Here is a 24,733-nt window from a genome sequence, read left to right as displayed (position 1 = left end):
AGATATTTAACAGGCAGTTAGGAATAACGAATTTGAAGCTTTGGAGGGGGATCAAGAATGACATACACATTTAGAATAATCATAATATAGCAGGTGTTTAAAGCTATAGAAATGGATGGATTGTGTTCATATTCAACAAATTTAAAATATATATCTACTGTGGGTACCAGCCATTGTGATTTAAAACAGAAATGTGCGTTTGGCATGGCCTATGCTTCCAAAGAGTTTTCTGTGGCAAGAGACATAATCCATTAAATGCAATATAGGTAGGGTGGAAACGGTTATAGAAATAAGTACAAGATACAGCAGTGGCACAAAGGAGAAAGAGACCTCACAGGAAGAATGAAAGACACAGAAGAAAAGAAAACCAGGCCAAGAACTCAGTAGATGTTTTCCAAAGAATATGGAAAGCTTCACAGATTTTCTTTTCATCTCTTCAAGGCACATGTCATATCTCATTCATCTCTATACCCCGAGCAGAACCAGCTTAATTCCTGCAACGTAAATGCTCAGTAATGTTTGTTGAGTAAATGGGCCCAGGGCAGTAGGAAAGAAAGGAAAGAAAAAAAAAATAAAATAAAGCGTGGGATTTCCCCCAAGCCCTGGGGAATACTTTAATCATCTCTTATTAGCCTTTCACTTGGAGCGCTTGTGCAGGTGGAACTCAAAATAAACTGAAGGAATGAAGATGCAGCCATTTAGAACTAGGATAACGACTGCATCTGTCAGTGCTCTAATTATGAAATGTGCTTATGGCAAGCTAGATCTTTTATTTTTATTTCTGGTGTTCAGTAAAATTGTGTAGCCATCGATTTTCTGTCAAGCCATCACTTAGAGTGTCTCAGATAATGGCACATCACCATTCATTTAGTAATGACAGTACTGGGCTTTAAACAGAAACGCATCACACTGGGCCTTGCAGCTTCCATTCTTGTTGTGCGTTCATTTAAATGATTTATAATAGCCAGTCATTATGGAAATGTCTTTCTTCCTTGACTTTCTCCTGCCCTACCTACCAAATTCACGTGTTAGTATTTCATCAGCTTGGATTGCAGATTAACATAGTTGGTGTTTTTGTTTTGTTTTGTTTTGTTTTTTAGCTGAGCCATCCTGCTACCTGTTGGCAGCTCAGTGGCTGCTCAGCTCGGGCTGGACTCGAACCGCTGTTGCTCAGAGCTTAAACCCTTGAGCGAGCTCTTAACCAACTGAGCCACTCAGCCGGCCCTAACATGGTGTTTTTTAAAGATGGATCTATTTAGGTATATATTAGTATATGAAATTACTATAAAAAAGGAAAAGAAAGACATTGTGTTAAGGCCTTTTGATAAAAGATATGCCCAGCACTCCAACAGTAAGAATCCCCTCAAGGGCTAAATGCTTTCAACTTCATTGCCCAAGGCCAGTCTTCAGTTTCATTCCCATCTTTCCTGAGAAGCTTGAAGGAAGGAACCTTATCATCAAGCATGCACAGCTATGCTTGAGACTAACAGGCTTCTTAATTCCCACCCCCCACCCCCACCCCCCAAGTAACTGTGGATATGGTGTCATATTATCATTGTCTTATCTGCCTGACATGTAGTTTTTCAAGTTAAAAAATTTTTGTTGTTGTTTCTGATTGTATTCTCTCTCTTGCTGTAGGAAAGGTCATGCATTTCTGGAGGGTGAGCTATGGGAGCTCCTAGAATATTTTCTCAATAAGTCAGACTTGCAAGCATCTCTCTCTCTCTCTCTCTCTCTCTCTCTCTTTGTATGTTGAAAATGATCATTCATATCACTTTTCTTTCCTCTCAGGTACTGCATAGTATTCACAATATAAACCATCATCCATCTAGTTTAATGAGGAGCTTGACAAGTTGCCAGTATATGTAATCTGAGGATCGTTCAAGGGAGGAAAAGGCTCACCCCCTGTTCCTGCTCCTAGATACTTGCTCCTTTAGAGCCCAGGCTTCAGGGAATCCTGTAGCCTTTTCCATGCTTCCCCGTTCACTAGTATGGGCTTTAGTGGCACAGGTATGTTCCTGTAAATAGGCATGTGTGAAGTCTGCCGAGTGATGTGGTTGGAGACAGAGGTGGAGAAGAAGTTCCTTTTTCTTAGAAATAATAATGATAGCTTCTATTTATTGAGCACACACCCTCTTACGAAGTACTCTAAGGTAAATGATCTTCCCATTTTACAGATAAGGAATGGAGGCTCAGATAATTTCAGCGATGAGCCCCAGTCCACATAACAAGGGGCAGAGCTTGGATGGGAGCTCATGCCCTTTTCATTAAATTACCTGCTTCAGAGAGGGACATCTTTGGCCTATGTATGTAAACGAGTGTTAGAGTAAGTGTGTCACGTTGATAAGAGATATTCAATAACGATGGTTTTTCACTCTGTTCTCTTGAAGGCAGGCAGTGATGAAGCGTCAGGGTGGAGGTGGGAGTGGAGAGGAGGGCAAAAAATAGGGAGGATAAGACTCCAAGGTGGCAGCCAGGGGTTGGCTAAGGTTGTGGATTCTCTTCTGTTCACCTCAAACTTGAGTGTGAGGACTCAAAAACTAAAAATAAGTTTAGTGACATCGCTTCTGTCTACCTCCAGGAAATACAGTCTTTAATGATGAAAGAGAAATGGAGTAATTAATGTGGAGTAAAAATCCCTCCTTTCTAAGGACTTAGGACCGTGGTGGGTGATGCTGGTAATTTGGAAGGATCCCTTCTCAGTTCCTCAAGGGCATAACTCTGTCTCAGGGAGGTCTACAGCCCTAAGTGGTGTGAGCAAAATTTTTTCTTCCTGTGAACTGGTTTCTTTATTCCTTGGTGCTTTCTTTGGCTTTCCCTCGTGCCAGGCCTGAAAATCTGGAGCTGTCAGCTCAAGTGCAGCCCCCACGGAGCACGCACAATGGAAATGTTCTAATTCCTTATGGTGGTGAGAGTGAAGACTGTTTCTTGTGCAGGATAAGATTTATGGCTTTGTCAGCTGTTGGCACCATAGAAATGGGCTCAAGATGGCCAAAAGAGTGTTAGTGATTCATGAATGTTTGTTTAGAACAATGATCCAGGGAACCGAGTTACAGTACAGCCTCCCCTCAGCAGGCCCGTCCTCATCCAGAGCATTCCCTAAAAGAAGAAATTCTTGATTCTGCAGTAGCCCAGGATCAAATATGACCAAAGAGATGACCATTTTCCTTGGAGTTCCCATTTATGTTAGAAAATCCTCAGTCTGCCCACACCTTTATCTGTATTGTGTATCTTCTTCCCTGATCCATCTGAAGATGTGGATGATAAAAGGGGCTTCTGTGTTTGTTTCCACCCTGCCCAGGCTCTGTGACTCAGAATCAATTGATCAGCACCTTGGCCTTAGTGTTAATATTTATTTCTGGGCAGTAAGAGAGAGCTAAATATATCAAAGGATCAATACTGTTACCATCTACAGAGTATTTAAAAGTGTATGGTTTTCTCCTTACACTCATAATAACCTTCCAGGTGAGCAGGGAAACATTTATTATGTTCTTTTGAAGACGGAAGCCAGTGATTTAATCAAGGTTATGAGAATAATAATTAGTTGACCCAGGAAGAGAGCCAGGTGTTTCTGACTCCTAGATCTGTACCCAAAGGTAGCAGACTATAGCTTGTAGACCAGATCTGGTCCACTGTCTTGTGTTGGTATGGCCTGCAAGCTAAGAGTAGTTTTCACATTTTTAAATAGTTGGGGGGGAAAAAAGCAAAAGAAGAAGAATATTTAATGACATATGAAAATTATAGGTAATTCAAACTTTAGTGTCTATAAAACAAAGTTTTATTGGAACACAACCACACTTATTCGTTTATGTATTGTCTACAATTCCTTTTGTGGGACAATGGCAGACTTCAGTTGTTGTGACAGAGACCTTATGGCTCTCAAATCTTAAAATGTTTACTGTGTCTGTCCTTGTAGAGGAAAAGATTGTCAATCACTGTAACAGATGATCAGTAAATAGAGACCCCTGGTATACACTCTCTGTATTAGTTTGATAGGGCTTCCATAAAAAGTACCACAAGCTGGGTGGCTGAAAACAAAAAACATTTATTGTCTCACAGTTCTGGAGGCTAGAAGTCCAAGATCAAGGTGTCAGCAGAGCCATGTTCCCTCTGAGACTCTGGGTAGAAGCCTTCCTTGTCTCTTCTTTGCTGCTGGGGGTGGCCTTCAATCCTTGGTATTCCTTTGTTGCAGCTACATCTGTCCAATCCCCGCCTCCATTATCAGATGGCTGTCTTCACCTCACCTTCCCTCTGTGAGTGTCTGTGCCAAATTCCCCCTTTTTAAATAGGGATACCATTAAGTAGGGACACCAGTCACATTGGATTAGGACCCATCTTAATAATTTCATCTTAACTAGAGCATCTGCAAAGACTCTATTTCCAAATACAGTCACAGTCACAAGTCCTGGGGGTTAGGACAGCAACATCTCTTTTTAGGGGACACAACTCATAATACTTTCCCACATATTATGTTGTCCTCACATTATCATTACTCTTTCTTTTTTTCCTGTTTCCTTCCCTCTGTAACTCCTCCCTCCTTTCCTCTTTTTTCCTTCCTACCCCCTTCACTATATCTTCAACTAATATTTATTGAGTCCCTACTGTGTCCTCACCCCTATGACTATCATCATACTCACATATAGGGTACAAAAATGACTAAGAGTTGGCCTCTGGCCTCAGTGAGTTTAGAGTTCAATGTGAAAGATAACCCCCTGTGATAAGTCCCATCAAGGGAGTTTGTTCAAGGTACAGTAGAGATTTGGAAAGCTCTTAAGGATCTAAATTTCCTAGTATTGAGTAATAATCTTTCCACATAATTGATGTCATCTGATTTAAAGATCCACAGCTATTGACTCAAAAGTTATACATGCTAGTAAACATAGAATTTTAGTATAGAGTTTCTCGACTATTCTTTTTAAGGCAAACTGTACTTTGACTTTGTGTCCTCTTATTTGTCTCAATTCCTTCAGTTCCTCTTTCCTTCAGTACTAAGCATCAGATAAGGATACTCTGCTTTGGGAAAAACAATGGGACAACACTGAGGAGGCACCTCTAGCCTTGTTATACTAAGTTGAAGACTTTTAGAGAAACTTAGTCTGCACCTTTATGGGACGAAGCTTGACCCCAACTCCGTGCCTTTTGTCCCAGTATGTGGCATTTTTTGTGTCTTATTTGAGGCTCTTTGCTGCCCTGCTGTCTCCTCCTGGCACTAGTTGACCACATTCAAGTACTGTCGTGAAGTGCATGAAATGTGTTCTCACAGCTTTTCCTCCTCCTGCCCCAGAGCAGTGTCTCGCTGGTACCATAGGATCCTCCTCCCCAGGGTCAGGGGTGTGAGGACACAGCCAAGAGAGGCGGTTTGTCCTCTTTGTGGGGGTCTTGGTTTGGGGACAGCATCCTCGGGTCCTGTTGTTTCACTCTGTACAGTTTCTAAACCGTGGAGTTCCTTCTGCTCCCTGCAGATTCAGAGCTTCCCACAGGTTACCTACTCCAAAGCTACTCACCTGGTGGAAACATCAACGATCCACTCCCTGCAGGAAGGCAGAACCGGTCTACAAAGTAACACTTCTTCCCCAATGGCATTCTCTTCCCAGGGTTCATTTTGCTGCAGACCCTCGCTTTGTATCTGGATTTTATATACATTTCTCAGTTTCTGGTCTACGTAGAACATTTTCATCGATTTTTTTAAAAATTGGCTATGAACACAAAGGCTCCTTAGCTTTTATAAATGATGCTAAGAAGAAATTAATATTAATTTATTAGTAAAGCACCTTTCACGTTGATATGATGAGACTAATGCCAGCTCACACTGTTAGTTTTTAACTGAATGTCATATTCTACTCTGATGATGCCAGAGTACAATTCTCATAGCACATTCTACACTAGAAATACTTCCGAAGGCAATGACTTGAGTCTCGGTTTTGACCGACCACTTACTAGTCAGGAAAATGAGCAAGCCACTTAACCTCTCTGTTCCTTAGTGTTATAAAATAGGTATAGTGACTACTTTATAGAGTTGTTTGGAAGTTCAAGTGAAAGAATGTGTGTCAAGGGGCTCTAGAAATTGGGAGTTTTACATAAATGTCAGTGGGTATTATAGGTATTGTTACTAATTAAAATTATGCTATGGAAATTCTAGTCAAAGATACTTTTTCTTCTTTTGTGAGGTCAGAAAAGGCATAGTTGTCATTCCTGTTTGCTTGCTTTGGGTATACCTGAGACCACTGGTTCTCAAGGTTTGGTTCTCAGACTTGGAGCATCACCCTTACTCCACATGTGTTAGAAATGCAAGTTCTCAGGCCCCACCCCAAGCCTCCTGAATCAGAACATCTGAGGGTTTTAACAAGATCCCCAGGTGGTGCTCATGCCACTATCATTTGCGACCCCCTGGCTTTGATAGTTATGCGAACTGGGTATGTGTAGGCTCTGATTTTGCTGATGGTTTTTTACCTGGCCTTCCTTTCACACATGGGAGTGATTCTGAAAGACACAAACATGTGCACCTAAGATGGAGTTGTCACCACCTTCAGTTGACTTCCTACAACATGCCTGCCTGATAGGAGTGCCGTTTTCAGCATTGACAGAGGTCCTAGGTGCACAGGTCTTGGAAGTATCACCTTTGTTAAACACAAGCATGTTGGAGGTTATGGTGCGAGTCCAGAGAGTGGGTTTGAAGGTGCTCCCTACTTGAGTGGGGTAATAACAGTTGAATGAGATGGCTGATGAACAATCGGTGAGATTCAGTAGAGCTCCACTAAACTTGATTTCTGTTCTGGCTACCTGGTCACCAGGTGTTGTCTTCCCTCTAGATTTTGATTTTGTCACATGAATGCCCACCTATTAATGAGTTTGAGGCTCACCCCTTAGGTGCCCTGCCAGGTCTCAGGATAAGCCAGGTGCTCTGTTGCCCACCCTGTCCTTGCCTGTCATGCCCCTGGATTGCAGCTATGCCATGGTTGTCATGACAGACAGGTGGATGGACAGTAGTTACTTCGGGAAAGTGAAACCCAGAGCTGTAAACTTGAAGTGGAAGAGGGAAAATGGTGGGAAAAACATTAAGGAAATCATGGTGCTGTTGTGGTGATCCACACACAGGGCAGAAGCACATGGCAGGAGTTCAATACGTATTTATTGAATGAATGAGTGAATGAATGAATGAGTGAATGAATGAGGAATTAATTTCATGTTTGGGGAACTAACCTGCCTACTTAACTCATGAGCATCAATCTTATCCCAAATGAACAGACATTATGCCTTGATTGAGTGCACTATTAGATATGTTTAGTTTTAAATGCAGACATAAATAGATTTGATCTTTCCATGGTTCAAATTTCCTCCCATCAGCTTTCCCTTAATTATCCACAAGTGTTCCAAACCTTCATTATCTAAATAGGATGCAGATGATGGTCATTAGTCTGGGATATAAATCCTGCTGGCACATTCAATGGCTTTTCACTTGGTTAATTGAAATTTTCAGTATTCATGGGCTACAGGAAAACACTATAATTTCATCATTTATTCAGGGGTATAATTTTTTTTCTTGAGCTGGTTGTATTTTTATAATTATGCAGTTTTAAAAAAATAAATATGAATGCCACACTTTGCCTGGAGGGATGCCACTATTTTCAGTGTACCTGTATCAATACTAATCTACTAAATGTGAAGACCAAATGGAAATTCATACTAGACATCCTAAAATTGGCTGACTAAAATGTCTAAGAAAGCATCCAAGTAGTATGCACTTTTGGGACCCATTGATTCAAGTGGAAGAGACTTCCAGATTGTTAGTAATATGAGTAGGTCTAGTCCTGACATCTATCAATGAGTAAGAAATCATCCAGCATGTCTGTGGGGTGCAAATTGCAGGTATCAAATGAAAATGCTTTACACAGCCATCATTCCTTTACATGGTTCTTAGCTTTCAACTGCATTCGACCATTTATCAAAACTAGCTGGCTACTGTTTGGTGGTATCTGGCTGAGAGTGAAACACACACACACACACACACACACACACACACACACACACACACACGAACAACTGGTGCTTGAAATAAAATTTCATAATATTACCATCTATCTCAGAGATTCAGTTTCTGAATTCCTTCTTATAACCCAATACTTAAGCAATTCTCTTCTTTTGTACCCTGCTTTGTTCCAGTTTAATCAAGTAAGTGTCATATGTTTGCTGTTTTTAAAATATAAATCTTAGTTATAGACATTACATAGCAGAAATTGGCTTAGTAGACATAGGGTATATCTATTTCTGCTTCTTTTTCTAAACCTAACTTAGTGGGAACAAAACAACATTGTAATAACCCTCAGAGGGAAACTCTCCCATAAAAAGGAGTATAGAATATATGGAGTCTCTTTTCAGTGCACAATCACTTTGCAAAACACTCCCACCAGTGAGACTTGGGGAAGCAGCAACCCTTCCAGAAGTTTCTTTTTGTAGGCTGGACTGGATGAACTGTGAATCACTGACCCTCCATTTGGGTTCTCTGGCCATGGCCTTTCAGTGTCAGTTGTTATCCCACATCGCTCTTCCTTCTGGGTTGCTCTGGCCTTTCTGCACACTTGGAATATTTCTACAAATGGTTGTTAATATTAATTTAAGGAAGACATGTTTAAGCACTTAAGTCTTCAAAATTAACCATTATTTAATGTAAAGACATCTTATAAGTTATACTTTTGTGGATCACTCATAAAACTCTCTCTACCTCTGTAGATAATCAAGAGCTGGCCGTGCTATTCAGTCAAATTTTCTTTCCTCATTGGATGGAGGGAAGAAGTAGGTGGTATACTCATTGGTTTTCCAAATGTGTCCCTGATAAAATTAGGCCCATTTTCTCTAAATGAGCCAGGGCTCTCATGACCTAAAAGGAAATGAGTATAGGTTTCCTCGTTTCATAATGAACTCATGACCTCAAGGCCAGAGATCCATCTTAAGCTTACAGGGAGGTCTGTTAAGAAGCGATAAAAATTAAACAGCCAGACTCCTGAGCAAGTGGTCCATTTGTTTATCTGCCCAACTCCTCTTTCATAAAGACTAGCAAGATTTTAAGTTCTAATAAGGGGTCAGGTTCAACTAGAGTAAGTCAGCCACAGCAAGTGTTTGCCCTTGGTGAAGCTGTGTCAAAATGAAGTGTGTTGTAGTGAATGCAGCACTGCTCCATACAGATCTCCCTGTTGCTAGGCGTGCTGCCTGCCCACTGCCCTCAGCTGTCAGCCCTCCCAGGAAGTTGCCTTTGGCTTAAAAGAGTCATCTTGCCCAGGGTCATGCCCCCTCCCCATGGCAGTTCTTCCTCTCATCCCAGCTTGGGACAGGTCTGTCCCAGGCTCAGATTTTCCTGTTTGGTTGGCTGAGAGCTTTGTTGAATTTGTACCATAGCTCAACTTCTTTCTTTGCTCGGACCTGCACCCTTCCCTTCCCTTCTACCCTGGAGATCCCAAGATCACTCCCTAATAAACTTCCTACGTGTCCATCTCCATGTCATAGTTTGCTTTGTAGGGAGCCTAACCTGCGATCTGTGTCTTTCATCTCTTCCCATCACCAGTGAGTGTCCAGTGTCCTCATGATATAAGTCTTCATTTCCTGTTAAATCTGCTTTTGAAATTATTTTTAAAAAACCAAAAAACTTCTTGTAGGAAAGGATCTGATAAACTCATTCCCTCTAAGGTGTTAACAGACCAGCGGATTATAACACATGAAATTTCTAGTTACCCCCTTTGCACTGACTCTTACACCCTCGCATCCACATCCCTCCAGGGTTTGTCTATTGGGATTCAAAGCCTTATGCTAAAAACAGAGCTCCAATAAGTGAAGTTTCAGGCATCAGTATACAAATGGATGATAGTGGAGCCTCACCATTCTAGATTCATTTTGAGAAATTGCTACAACTGTCCCTGTATAGTGTTGTTTGCCCCATGCTGGTCACCCTGGCAACAGGTTTAGAAGTCAGTGTTCTAAAAAAAGTCCTGTGCTTCATTGTGCTTGCGCTGCTGTGACAAATGCAGCATCCTATAACTTTGGTGGAGGGGACTCATGAGGAGTTTCCTCTTTAGTAGAAAAATATTGATGCAACAATCAAGAAGGTCACAGCATGGGTAAGTCATCATCCCTTGAGTCTTTCATTTTCAGTAATTAAAGCGAACATGTTATGGAAGGTTTAGAAAGCCCACCCAAAGTCATTCACAATTGCTGCAATTAGAGAACTAGAATGCCAGTTAAAGTCTTTAGATGGGAACAAAATAAGACTGACCAAGCATATAAGTAAAATCCCCTTAGAAAATGGCCAAATTACGGATATGGACTCTCGCTGACCCATGTCATACCTCTTTTATACTCATTCTAGCTAGGTACTGAGATTTCACCATACATTTGTCACTTGGCTCAAGTGGTTCCTTTCTGTAAATGTAATATTTAGAGCTAATCATGTTAATTTTTTTTAGGGAGGACAATTTCACCTATCTCTGACTCTCATTTCTCCTTCAACATGTTTTCTCAGATTACCTGACACTGTTCTTGTAGGTTGAGTGGTATTGTTTAATTTCAAAGATCATTTACCCTGGGGCTATAGCCCCAGTAATGTCTGACTTGTTAGAAATGTTCCTTAATTTACTCTCCCCAGTGGTTAATCTTAAACTTAGTTAAAAATGCAGTTAGCCTCTCAGGTTGCCCCCACACAGTCTTCAATTGCTTGAATTTGGGTCCTCCCCTGATTTTTACATCCACTTAGAACAGAAAATGAGACTTGAAATCATGGACAAAAAGAGAAATTCCACCATTAGACTTCAGTTTCCTGGAAAGACATTTTGTTGCATTAGACCGGGAATCAGGATTATTTTCATAACTAGCTCCTTTAGAGTTTAGAACATTTGTTCTCACCTGGGGGTGATTTTGCCTCCCCCCACCCCCCAGAGATTTTTTGGCAAGGTCTCTGGAGACAGTTTTGGTTGTCATGACTGACATAGGGAAAGGTATGATCTACTGGCATCTGGAGGGCAGAGACCAGGGATGCTATAAAACATCCTTCAGTGCACAGCACAATGCACACAACCCCATAACAAAGAATTATCCAGTCCAGAATGTTCATAGGCCTGACATTGATTTAGCCAAACCAAGTGGATAACAGACAATAGACATAAACTAAATACAGAGAAACTCTATTTTACTACTATTCAAGATTCTTTTCTCTTGTTCTCTTGCCTTTACTTTGTAATGCTGTTATATGTGAGGCTGCTTTTCCAGCATCATGTTTCCAAAACAGTGTTTTGGGATAAGAAATGAAGTTTTACCTGGTGTCTTTTGTTTTCTTTTGTTTTTTCTTTTGTATTCATTCAATGCGTATTAATTGGATACCATGTTTGTCTTAGGCACTGGGCTAGGTACTGGGGCCACAGCAATGACCAAGTCTTGTTGGGTGTTACCTTCCTGGAGCAGAACTCTGAGAGTGAACATTGAGGGGGACTTCCTTCATGATTGCCTTCATGAGAAAGGCAATCTTCCCATCAAATGCCTTCCTCATGACCTTTCACAAATGCATCAAGTGAAAGGTCATGAGGAAGGCATTTGATGAGAAGATTGCAGGTGGAGTGGTTCACTGTAGCATGTGAGAGCTGTCTGTTTCTTTGGCTTTTCTCTGTCTCCTTACTGACCCAATCTTTGAACAACAAGCAAGGATATCTTTCTTTACATCTCCAAGGAATACAGAAAAGAGAGAAACTTAGATACCCCTGGCAGCAGCAAAGGACAAGATGGCATGGAACTTCCAGGACTATACCTGGTTCTGTCAGCAAGGGCTGATGTTTGTCCAGGTTGAAATTAGGTTGGTGGGATCAATTATGATAAGAATGAGTCACATGCCCTCATTTTCTTTGAGTAAAGATGGCTGTTTGTTTACGGGAGTCACTATTTTTCTTGAGAATTCTGCTGTGTTTGTTTTTATGAACTTTTCCTTCTTTTTTTGAACTTTGCCTTCCCTCTTCCACCACCAAAACGCTTCTGTCCTTTTCTTTTCTTTCCTTTTTTTTTTTTAATTTTATTGGGGAATTGGGGAAGGGGAACAGCCAAGTTGTTGTCCTTCAATCTTAGTTGTGGAGGGTGCAGCTAGCTCTGCTCAAAGTCCAGTCACCATCCGGCCGCTCAGCTCAAGGAGCCGTGTTCAGTCTTAGTTGCTCAGCTCAAGGTGCCGTGTTCAATCTTAGTTGCCAGTGGGCGTAGCCCACCATCCCATGCGGGAGTCGAACTGGCAACTTTGATGTTAGGAGCACATGCTCTCACCAGCTGAGCCATCCTGCCACCTGTTGGCAGCTCAGTGGCAGCTCAGCTCTGGCACAGCTCACTGGCCCATGTGGGAATTGAACTGGCGACCCTGTTGCTCAGAGCTCGCGCTCTTAATCAACTGAGCCACTTGACCAGCCCAGCCTTTTTTTTCTTTTTAATTCAAACATTCTACACAACATGTATCCCTTCTCTCATAAACAAAATGAAAACACAAAAACTTCCAGCAAATCAAATTTAAAGATCACACCCAACCTAAACTTTACACTTATTTTTTCTTCGTTAAAGATGTTTTTTGGGGATATGTATATCCACACCTGTGTTTTCTGTACTTTAATACTGCATATATTATTTTGGGCCAGAATATGTGTTGGCTCAGATTCTTAACTTTCTCTAGTGCTTGTCCCAAATGAAACAAAACTCTAGGTGAGGTGATAAATATTTCTATGATATATTAGGAGAGAGTGGGAGAAAGTTTATACACACACACACACACACACACGATATTTGTTGCAGCATGGTTTATAACAAACAAAACCAACAAAAAAGAATAAAATCCTGGAAACCACCAAATATCCATCAATAAAGGAAAACATACATAAAGTATGGGATATCCGTATTATGGAATGCTATGCAGCTACTAAGAAGAATGAATCAGTCTGTATGAACTAACCTGGGAACGTATTGATAGTATAGTCTTAGTAGGATGGTATGATCTCAAAAAAGAAGGAAATTATGTAATATAATACATATAATTAATATCTAATACATGGAATTACATACTGTATAATATATTTCATAAAAATAGAGAAAATGTGGAAGAATAAATACAAAATTATTATTGGTTACCTCAGGAAGATAGCTTAAAATGGGGATTCACTGATTAAGAATATAAGCATATATTAGTTTTGTAATTAAAGAAAAAGAAAGGTTTACTGAAAAATATTTCAATTCTATTTATGTGGCTAGCCATGGATAGTTCCATTGACCTCTCTATAGGATAATCCAAAAGAAACAAACTTGCTTGTAAATTTCAAGTAGACTTGAATACCAAAGTGCCTTTTTAGTGGTTCATGAGACCAAGAAAACACACACACACACACACACACACACACACACACACACGTCAGTCACAGGGAGGATGAGGATGCTAAAAGTAGAAATGAGATGGCTAGCCCAGGCACTGCTGTTCAGACTCACAAACCTCTTGAATCGGGAGGAGAAGCTCCACAACCGCACTCAGGCTCATAAAAAGGTGTCATTTGAAAGATTTTGGCATTTCACATTTTGGACATATTTCTTTAAGATAAAGTGAAAGTATCGTCTGTGATTCGGTAGGTGGGTTTTGGAGTCAGACTATTTGTCTTTGATTCCTGATCTAACTATTTCCAAGGCATATGATCTTTGACAGTTAACCTAACTGCTACAGTTACCTTGTTTGTGACATGAAGATAAATAAGAGTCTTCACCTCCCTGGATCATTGTTGACCAATAATAAATGTTCCAAATTGTGAGGGGTGTCCATAGGAACAATGAAGGACAGACACTTTCTAAAATTCAGAGAAATCAGCAAGGTCACAGGAAACGGTAGCCACTTTGGGTTGGAGATACACAGGGCCAGGTCAGTATCATTACACTTTGATAGTTCTAACGTGTCTCTTACCTTCCTGTTTTACAGACCACTGTTTTCAGCACATTGGCCAGTGAGAAGTCCTTGTCTGACTGCAAAAAGGTGAGTCAGCCTCTGAGAATTCCAGTCTGCCGTGAGAGTAATAAAGGCTTCAGAGCTGATGACATTCATTTGAAAAGCTGTGGTACCAATGAGAATGTTCAGAGATGGAAATTTGAATGTTTCTCTTTAAGGAGGGGAAAACTCTGTATCATTTGACAGCCTATATATATATATATATATATATATATATACACAGAAGCTCTGGTTCCATATATTTCTATCTTGCTGTTTGATCTGACATTTTATTTTTACAAGATGAGCCTCAAGGGAGTCCAAGACTAGCTGCATGGCAGGCATCTATATCTTTGTTTGCAAATTTAAATCTAATAAACTTACACCCAATACAGGATAAACATGATTTTGTATTTGGAAAGTAAACTGATTGTCCAGCATAAAAACCTGGTTTGGATTCATCACAGTCAAGTTTGAGGAGCTGTCATGCTTTGCAGAAGGATTAGCCTCGCTAGCATCTGACGGAAGACAGCCCTGTAATGGCTCACTTCTGAAGGCTGCCGCTGTTGCAGTAGCAGCGTGTCGAATTCCTGGCCTTTACCATCCAGGGGGTACTTTCATTCACCTCTTTCATCTCGGGTTTAACTAGATCTCCTTCTTGAGGGGAAAGAAGTGATTTCACAGTCCAAACAATGCAAATAAATTCTTTGACACCGTCTACTGATACGGCAAACCAGGTGCATAACGAGTTGACCAGTGCCTCATATATTACTCGGCATCTCTTAGGATTTTACACCATGACATGGTTTGCTATGCTGTTTCCGTTCCTGAATTTTCTTGAGATAGAAATAGGTAGTAGGGATCTTGATCTTGAAAGTGGTGTGAGAGCCCACTGTTCTGAATGTCATTCATTTTATTATCTCAGTAGTTTTTTTATTGCTTATTAAATCTCCATCTTGTTTGAGTTCCCCTATGTTTGTCTTGTCCTTGGCTCCCCTAGAGTGAGGTCCATGCAGTGCTCTTAGAATGTAGGGACTTTTGGGATTCCCTAGTCTCACCTTTTCCCCAGAGTGGGACTGTCATTGGTGATCATGTATAGATGCTTCTAGCCTCTACCTGAATATTTTATTGACAGGGAACTTCATGAGCCTAACTCTTCACTAGTGAGACAGTGTTAGAGTTCTTCATTTTACTAAGCCAGTATCTGCCTCTTTTTTATTTCTGCCTAGTTATTTAAGTATGAAGTCAGTTAAATGTTTTTTTTTTTCTGAAATGTCTCCCCACTCCATCATTAGGCTAATGATTTTCCTTCTTTATTTCTAATAAGCCATTGATATGGTTGATTTCCAAAGGCATGGACTGTTAGGAGATGGCTGTCTGGTGATGAAACGTGGCTCTGCCACTTACTACTTGTGTGACATTCAGTTGGTTACATAACCTATCTGTACCTCACTTTTATCATCTGTAAAATGAGGATCATAATTGTACCTACCTTATATGGTAGACGAGTTAATATACTTAAAGTGCTTAGAAAGGTGCCCAACACATAGTAAGTGCTGTATTAGCTATTATCATTATTACTGCTTTTAGATTAGGTTATCTTCTTCTTCGTAGTCTTCATTACCAATGTCAAGAATTATGTATCATTCTCCACATGTTTTCCACTTGGCAAAAGCTCTATGGGATTTTTCACTCATTGTTCCACAAGTTTTGTCTACATACTTGATGTATGCCAGGCACAGTATAAAGCATGGGCTATGATGACAGGATGAGCTGTAGACTTTCTTGACTATAGTGCTCATATTCTACTAATATAGTGCAAGATGGCATCAGTTTCTGTTCAAAAGCCATAACCTTCTGTTGTTCATGTGAAATTTAAAGTCCTTTTACATGCCTTTAAGACATTTTTGCATGAGTTGCTGTTAAAACATGATACTCTTTTAAATTTATGTAAGTAATTCTTTGATTATTATGTTTATTTTTATTCATTTAAAAAATTTCGGGCTGGCCAAGTGGCATGATGGTTAAGAGCTGGCTTGGGATGCCAGAGGGCCCCGGATTGGATCCCACATATGAGGGCCAGTGACACTGCCCTCCACAGCTAAGATGCTGAACAACAGCTCAACCTGGAGCTGGGCTGCCGTGAGTCACTGGCGACAGCGTAGGCTGCAGCCCCTGTGGCAGTGGGTTGCCATGGGCTATCGTATGTAGCCAGCAGCCAGCATGAGTGGCCAGCCACCACAGTGAGCAGCCATCCAGAAGCTGGCGACTGATCTGCCTCACCCGGGAAGAGCGCAATGATGGTGCCAACTTGGGCCAGTGAAACAATGTTCTCCACAACTAGACTGAAGAACAAAAGGACAAAAACTTGTCTGTTCCCCTTCCCCAATTCCCCAACGCTGTTCCCCTCCCTCAATTCCCCAATAAAATCTTAAAAAAATTTTTTGGATCAATCAAGGTACTTTATAAATCTGTTCTGTCATCCAGATTATTTACTACCTCTCTCAGCTATATGTCATGTGCAAATTAGAGTAGCATAGCCAGTCTCCATGACTTTACTTCCATACATCCATTTATCCACCCAGTCAGTTAACAAATGTTCACTGAGCACCTGCTATGTGACATATAAAATCAACAGTATGTGATAATAGTTTGGATATATGGGAGAGGAAGTAATTAAGGATGATTCCCTGGAATATATGGTGAACAAGTCATATATCATCTTACCCTCATAGAACTTACAGTCATTAAACATGTAAAATTCTGATGAATGACATCCTGATTGTGATAGAGAAATTGTGATGAACAATATGGTATTTTTAAGTGGGGATTTTATGAGATCATATACTAGGAGACTCTCACCTAATCTACAGATCAGGGGAAACTTCCCTGAAGAAGTGACCTTCACACATATACCCAAGGAATGAATGGGATTTGACCAAGGTGGAGACGTTGGAGGCAGAAAAACAGCACGTGTGAAAGGCTGGAGGTGAGAGGCGGAGAACCATAAAATGTTCAGAAGGTCTGGAAATTAGCTTGAAATAGAGAATGGTGAACAGTGAGAATAAAGGAAGCCTGATTGTGGAGGGCCTTTTAAAGCCATATTAAATTTTAGATTTATTGTAAAAGTAACATGAAATTTTTAAAGGACTTTGAACTTAGGAAGGTAGGTGTGTGTGACATGACATGATTTTCATTTTATGATTACTTGGCTACTGGAGGACAGAAGAAGCAAGATTTTAGATATGCAGTCTAGGTATAAGGCTATAATCTGGGTGAGAGATGGTAGTGGCAGGGATCATAATAATGGCAGTGAGAGCAACAGATATTTAGGTGATAAAAATCAGCAGCATATATGATAATAGTTTGGATATATGGGAGAGGAAGTAGCTAAGGATGATTCCCTGATTTCTGGCAAGGGCAACCGGCAGAATAGCAGTGTGTTTTTCTGAGATCAACAGGTTTAGGGAGGAAGTTGATGAGTTTAGACTGATACATGTCAAATTTGCGACTTTGTGGTGTCTGTAAAATCTCCTAGTAAGGATGACCAGCCAGCATCTGGGCATGCAGGTTTATAGTTCAGGAAAGCAGTGTGGGCTGGAGATATGAATATGGGAGGAATATGCATATAGAGAATGATTGAAAGAGTAGGAATGGATTAGATCACCCAGCGATGGCATGTAGAGTGAAGAGGAGGAGGGTTTATAAGAACCCTGAGGCGCACTGATCTATAAGGGCTGTGAGAAGACTATGAGCCTGTGATGGAAAGTGGGAAGATAGAGCCATGGAGGTTGGAAGAAACCAGAAGAATGTGATCTCACAGAAATGAGGTCAATAAAAAATAGTCAATAGTATCAAAATTGTTGTTGAGAGGTTAAGTAAAATAAGGATTGAAGTGTATCCTTTGGGTTTATCAATACCGTAGGTCATTGTTGGTTTTGGTGAGATCAAAGTGATGGGTGCAAAAGCCAGACTGCAGCCATTTTAGGCTTGAGTGAGGAAGGAAATAGAAATGATAGAATAGTGTCTTCTTTAAAATAATTTGTTTCAAAAGGAAGGAGACAGATGAGTATTTGGAGGAGTGTAAGGGGATTGAGGAAAGGTCATTAGGATGGGATAGATTTGAGCATGTGTGTTTAAATGCTGTTAGAAATAAGACAATAGAAAGGGAAAAGGTAAGGATTTAAGAAAAGAGAGGGGACAATCCCTTGAGTGAAGTCCTTAAGAAGATTGAAGACTTTGGATGCCAAAGCACAGAATTAACCTTAGATGGAGGGATACATCTTCTTCAACAATAGAAGGGAAGGAGGAAAGGATAGAACTCAAGTGGATAAGAGTGATGGAAGCAGGGAGCCTGAACAAGGCCATGCCATTAAGTAACTCTGGTCACTTCATCTACCCATTTTTTTTTTCTTTTTCTTTTTTGGTGGGGAGGTGGGGTGATTATTCAACTAACTTGAGTCAGCACAAATATACTATTTCAATAGTATTTGTTTATATTTCCACAATATTTTGTATGTGTAAGGGCCATTCATAAGATTAACAATCTCTGGGCAGTCTTCACTGTTCATTCTCAAATTTGTGTCCTAAGTAATGAAATCTCTTCTGATCCCTAGGTCCATGATGCTGACTGACTAGAGGTCTTTTCTACCTTGGTATCTCACAGACCCTGTATAAAAGTGAACAGATCTTTTCCACATATTCTCTCTTATCTTGAACATTTTTCTGTTATGTTCACCACCTCAGTTAATGGCTTCATTATTCTAAGGTAATAACCTCAGTGTCATCCTTGATTTCCTCCTTTCTTTTCCTTTCCACACCCAACTGACTATCAAATCCTGTTAATTCCATTTTGAAATGCCCCTATAACTGTCCATCATGTGTTTCTTTGCATCCTTATCCCCCCTTTGGAAGGTTGTAGCAATTCTCTCCTTGCTCTTTCCTCGTACCAACTTTTCCCTTCTCCACTCTATTTTCTAAAACACTACCAGAGTTAGTTTCCAGAAAACAAACAACAGGCATCTATTCATGTCAGACCTTTACTTAAAAACATCGAAGAGATTTAAATTTTATTCAGAATTGACCCCAAACTCCTCTACACACAACTTGAGAAGTCATCCCCATTACCTCCAGCCTCATCTCCTGGCATTCTACTAGGTGCGGAGTCTGCAGACCTTGAGCTTTGATACCTTTGTGCCTGTGTACAAACTGTTTCCTCTCCCTGGAATGCTCTTCTCCCTCTCCTGTTGGCTTGGAAAACTCACTCTTCTATGGAAAGACCCCTCACATGGTCACTTCCTTTTCAAAGACTTCCTTGGTTTCACAAAAAGAATGAATGGTTTTACCTCCTGGGTTCATTACATTTCATGCTTACTTCAAGTGTAACACCTAACAGCGACCACACGACATCAAATGTTGATCATGTTCTCAGCACTGTGAGAAGTGCTTTACGTAGATTATTTCCTTTAATTTTTATAACAGCTCCCGAGGTAGGTAATATTACCATCATTTACAGATAAAGCATTAAAGAACTTGCTTGAGGACACTCCAGTAGTAGGTGTTTGAGCCAGGATGTGACTCCAAGGCCTTGGCCACCAGAACCATTGCTTTTAGTGTTTTGCTCTCTCCTCTGACATTGGGTTTGGATACTTATGGGTACAGCTTCACCCTAAACTATCAGCTCTTGGAGGGGAGCAACAATGACTGATTCTGTTAGGAATAATAAAACAATATTCCACAGGTAGTGAGAACTCAATAAAGGTTTATTTCATAAATGAATTTACTGCATACATGATTGTTTGTTAGTGTAGCATTATGGCACAATTTTGTTTTAAAAAGCAGCTTTTTTCTTTTTCATAGGAGTTGAGAAAAGAATATTTATATTCACGTTTTATTTATGAAGGTAACTTCTGCACTACATTAAGGTGTTAATGGCTAGCTGAGGACGGGGGTAATTGAAGTACAGTAAAACCTTGGATTGCAAGTAACTTGATTTGCGAGTGTTCCACAAGACGAGCAAACATTTCTATTAGGTTGGTGCAAAAGTAATAGCGGTTTTTGTAAAAACCGCTATTACTTTTGCACCAACCTAATAATACATTTTAACTTGATAAATGAGTGATGTCTTGCAATATGAGTAGTTTTTTCCAGAACGAATTATGCTCACAAACCGAGGCATTACTGTATTTAACCAAAGATGCAAATATCCTAAGGCCTACTTCCTAAGTACCATCTGATGCAATTGTAAGAACCCTGTTCTTATTTTCAACCAGCAACTAGTTCACTCCTTAATTTGAAAAACTTAAAAACATCTAGGGGATGTACCTGAATTCATTCATGATTATTTATTGAATGACTCCTATTGCAAGGCAGTTTGTTATTGTTAACTTGTTACAGAGGAAAAACAAGTATGCTAAGATGTGAAATGACTTACTGTAGGACACACAATCAACTCAAGGCAGACTCATAGAGAGAGCATAGGCCAATTTCACATCTTTTGATTTTTTTCCCTCTGTAACCCCTCCAGCCCTCACCATTTAAGTTGAGTTGACACATGGGGGATGTGTATCAGGTGCATGAGCAGCAGAGAATGAGCCTCAATCATGCTCCTTGACATTACCAGCCACCTGTTTTATGTCCTTTGATATTTATATCTTTGTGCCTTGATACATTCCCATCTCTCAGCGCAAGATATTTGGACCCAGATACGTTGACTCAGCAATTTTTGTGTACGGACATTCTGACACAGCATATTGAACTTCCAGCATTTTAATTTGAAGGTTATGTGCAAAACAGATATATCCTCACCTCTTTCCCAAGGCTCCTTTCTCTGACCCTGACTCCCACCTCTGGGGCACAGGTCAGAGATAGGCTAGGGGTGATGGACAGGTGAGGGTGATGGATGGAGTGAAGGTCAGGGTAAGATGAACCCCAGGGGTGGGTTAAAAGTTAGCCATTTTTGTTTCACAAAGTACTTGGAAATGAAAAACAGTGGTTTTCCAGTTTGCCATCACAACGCCGTGCTTCACCCTGCTGTAACTTCCATCTCCATATGGTAACCTAGAGCCCATCTGAAATCCCTGTCTGTGTCATAGAAATAGGTTTCCCAGGTTGGAGAGATTATTTAAAAAATTCAACTACCATTTTGATGCTTTATCGTACCTTGTTTCGGTGGGTGACGGCTCTGTTTCCCTCCCTTAATGTCTCTCTCTGTTCTCTCACCCTGGACTTCTGATATCTTAACCCATATAAATGACAACTTTTAAAAACGAGGGCATTTAGGAAATGTATCCCTATCATCTAAAAAGTACTGGTTTTAGAATATATGGGAACCTACATGAAATCCACTGATGGCTGCTGTAATTTCTGGGATTTTTTTTGTGGCCGTGTTGACGTCCATCTATTCCATCCAACCCTCAGTTTTGACTTGGGCCCCTCTACCATTACCAGTGATGTATGAGTGTGCAGATCACATGCTCCTGTCATCTCTTAGCCCACTGGGTGGTGTTTTTATTTTTATTTTTAATACCCCCCCCACTTGCCCTCCACCCCAGTTCTCAGTCTAGTTGTGGAGGATACCGTTCACTGGCCCATGTTGGTATTATGATCATTGTGCTCTACCTAGCTGAGGCAGTTGGTTACCCGCTTCTCATGGTGGCTCACGGCAACTCACAGCAGTCCACGGCAACCCAGCTCCAGGTTGAGCTGTTGTTCACAATCTTAGCTGTAGAGGACGCAGCTTACTGGTGCAGCTTACTGGCCCATGTGGGAATTGAACTGGCAGCCCTGTTGTTCAGAGCTCACGCTCTTACCAACTGAACTATCCGGCCGCCCCTGGTGTTTTCATTTTTAATAGACATAAGTGATGCCTCCCTCACATAGACAAGGTCATTTTCCTTCAGGGAAGGGTGATTAAGAGTATAGAATGTAATGGGCTTCTGGAAGAGTCAAGTTTTTCATCTGTGTCGATGCATAGGTTTCTGGGTAAACACAGCCAAAGAGAGTATATTAGTGGTTAAGATATTTCCTCACAGTTGGTTTCTCAGCCTTTTGAAACTATACCATCTCTGGCTTCCTCTTTTAAAGACCAAGACTTCATGTGTCCACGACGTTCATTGACCTCCGCACAGCTGGCTGGGCAGATTCCCATGACCCAGCCTCTTGGCAGCGTTTTCAGGCTGGTGGGTCACGACAGCTTCTTCCCATACCCTGAGAAAGGGCACAAAGTCCACATCAACCCAGTCAGCACTCAGGAAGTTCCTAGTTCCCCCTAGAAAGCCAGAATTCCGTGTTCTGGAGCAGTCACAGCGAAGGGCATCATTTCAAGGAAATTTAAATGCTGTTTACTTTTTAAGCAGATTTTTTGGAAGGTCTGAAGGTTCATTTTCAACAGAGTGCTGTTTTTGCTGACTTGCTGTAGGGCTCTCTGCTGAATAAAGGATGATATACACACATTTGAAAAGTTTTATCCTTTTTCCATATGTGCCAACACAGGCCACTAATTTATGGAAAGGAAAGTTGTATCACTTTGAACAGAGGGGATCCCCACTCTTTCCCTCCCTTCCTTTCTCCCTTCCTCTGCCTCTCACTCCCCCAGCAAAGAAATCTCTTAACACTCATTTGCAATGTTTGGGATAAGGAGAGGGGGTTCTGGGTTCCACGTGCTCTCCTTTTAACTCATTGCCCAGTTTTGGTTTTTATTGTTGCAGTTTCCAATCCCACTCTCCTGAGAGGCAGTATGGGTAAGAGCACAGGCTCTGGGGACCAATTTCTGGGACTGGAGTCCCAGCTCCACTGTCCATGAGCTCTACAACTTTGCCCAACTTTCTTAGCCTCTCTGTGCCTCACTGGTCTCATGTGTAAAATGGGACTAATAATGGTATCAGCCTATAGAATTGTTCTGAGGATTGAACAGGTGGATCTATGTGAAATTCTTAGAACAATGTTTTGGCAAGAGATGTTCATTATTATTTCCACCCCCGTACTTATAGAGAATAATTTGGGCCTTGGTGCTTTTGAGTCCCACTTTACCTCTTTGCTCTAAAAGAGGAACAATATCAAGGAAAGTACATCAGTCGACTTGGGCTAACATCATCATTTAGAAAAAAGTAAACTGTAGTAGCATTGGAGAAATACCCTTGTATGGGTCTCTAATTCTTGGTAATTCTAAATCTTAATAATTATAGTGCACTCAAGTTCAATATTGTTATAGGTTCTAGCTCTGTAGAAGCAAAGCATTTCTTCATAAATGAAACATAAAACCTTCCTAATTGTACAACAAACATACATTTCTGTATCTCTAGCACCTGACACAATTTTGACCACATAGTGGACATTTAATAATGCTTGTTAATTCATAAGATTGGCATAGTATTAATCCTCCAAAAGCCTCCAGAAGAAGGCTTGAAGTGGAAAGGAAAGGAAGGGCAAGAGTTTATCCTTGGTATGTGTTTTATGCCAGCACCTAGAACATTCACAGGTAGGTAAAAATACCTTATTACAGGCTTAGAGGTACAGAATAAAATACAACATATACCTGTCTCTTAAATAAATATATATTCATTGCCTTTTCTAAATGTTAATATGAGCCCCATTTGACCATTAGCATTATCACTGTTGGGGGGAGTATCTGTTATAGTTTTGATTTGGGCCAGATGAAATGAATACTTTGGGTAGAATGGGTTTGTGGCTTTTCTCTTCCTTGAAAGGAGGGCATCTCAATGGATGGAGGGTTTGGGTTGTTGAATACAAAATGCTATGGAAATGTGGACTTCCTTGCCTTCAGTGCAGTAGCCATGAAGATAATTGAATAAAGTGAATATTGGTGATTCCTCCATGATGTTATCATGTTATATCCCTAGTCTGGGAATTTTTTATTCATTGCCTTGTGATCTTGAAGTTTTCAAAGGGAAAAACACGCACACCCAAGGTCAAACCAAGTAGTAATAGTTTACAGGATTAAAATTGGTTGTGGAAAAGAGTCTTCAGACCAGGAGAAATGTATTTCCTAGTTTTGTGTATCTCCTACCCTAAGTAAGGATCAAGGAGTACATTATAATCATTTTGTTGTTGTTGTTGTTGAGGTATAATTTACAGCAAGTAAAATGTAATGGTCTTAATTTGACAGTAGTGATATACATTTTTAAAATACAGTAACAGAATCCCATCAGTAGCATCACCTCGTGCCTTTTGGGGGGTATTTTCATGAATTGGGCCTTACTGCTAACTATACCACTGCCAATGCTAGAGCATCCATTATTCTCTCATAGCAGCTGCTATAGTTGTCACTGCCACTTCAGAGTAAACAGCACATTTAGATCCATAGATTGTATAATACAGTCACTGTCTGCAGCAGTAACATTGCTAATAGGAAGGAAGGTAGTTAAGGGCAAATGTCATGAAATATATTGCTCTAATCTCCTTTGAGCTCTCATTGCCCCAGCTGCATCTGCATGAAAACAAAGTTTCTAGAATATGACCTTCATAGACTGTGGTTCATGCGTAACTGCCCATGTAACACACATTTTAGGATATATTTAAAATAGTAATAATTAGCAGCAGCTCCCCCCCCACACACACACCCACGTACACCTGGGGGGGGGGAGCTATTTTGAGCTACAAATAAAACATGGATTTTTGTCACAGCAATTCCAGACTGCCAAAATAGTTTAATGGAGTAGCAGAAATAGAGGGATGTTGACTAATATTGCAAATTATACATACAAAAGGGCATTTCAGAATCATATTATATATAGTATTTTTTCTTTT

The 24,733-nt window shown here is 40.5% G+C and overlaps 1 protein-coding gene across 2 annotated transcripts in view; it reads left to right on the top strand.

Annotated features, from left to right (window-relative positions):
* RASGEF1B (RasGEF domain family member 1B) overlaps window positions 1-24,733 on the top strand; it is a 545,446-nt gene that overhangs the window by 177,755 nt on the left and 342,958 nt on the right. For both annotated transcript variants that reach the window (XM_019652195.1, XM_019652196.1), the window contains exon 3: window positions 13,961-14,014. In XM_019652195.1, coding sequence (XP_019507740.1) covers window positions 13,961-14,014 — 54 coding nt within the window. The remainder of the gene's footprint in view (window positions 1-13,960; window positions 14,015-24,733) is intronic.

Source organism: Hipposideros armiger, unplaced genomic scaffold (assembly GCF_001890085.2).
Source record: "Hipposideros armiger isolate ML-2016 unplaced genomic scaffold, ASM189008v1 scaffold_175, whole genome shotgun sequence".
In the NCBI taxonomy this organism is placed as follows: Eukaryota; Metazoa; Chordata; class Mammalia; order Chiroptera; family Hipposideridae; genus Hipposideros; species Hipposideros armiger.
Note: the sequence above shows the minus strand (reverse complement) of the source record. Positions and strands in the feature narration are given on the sequence as shown.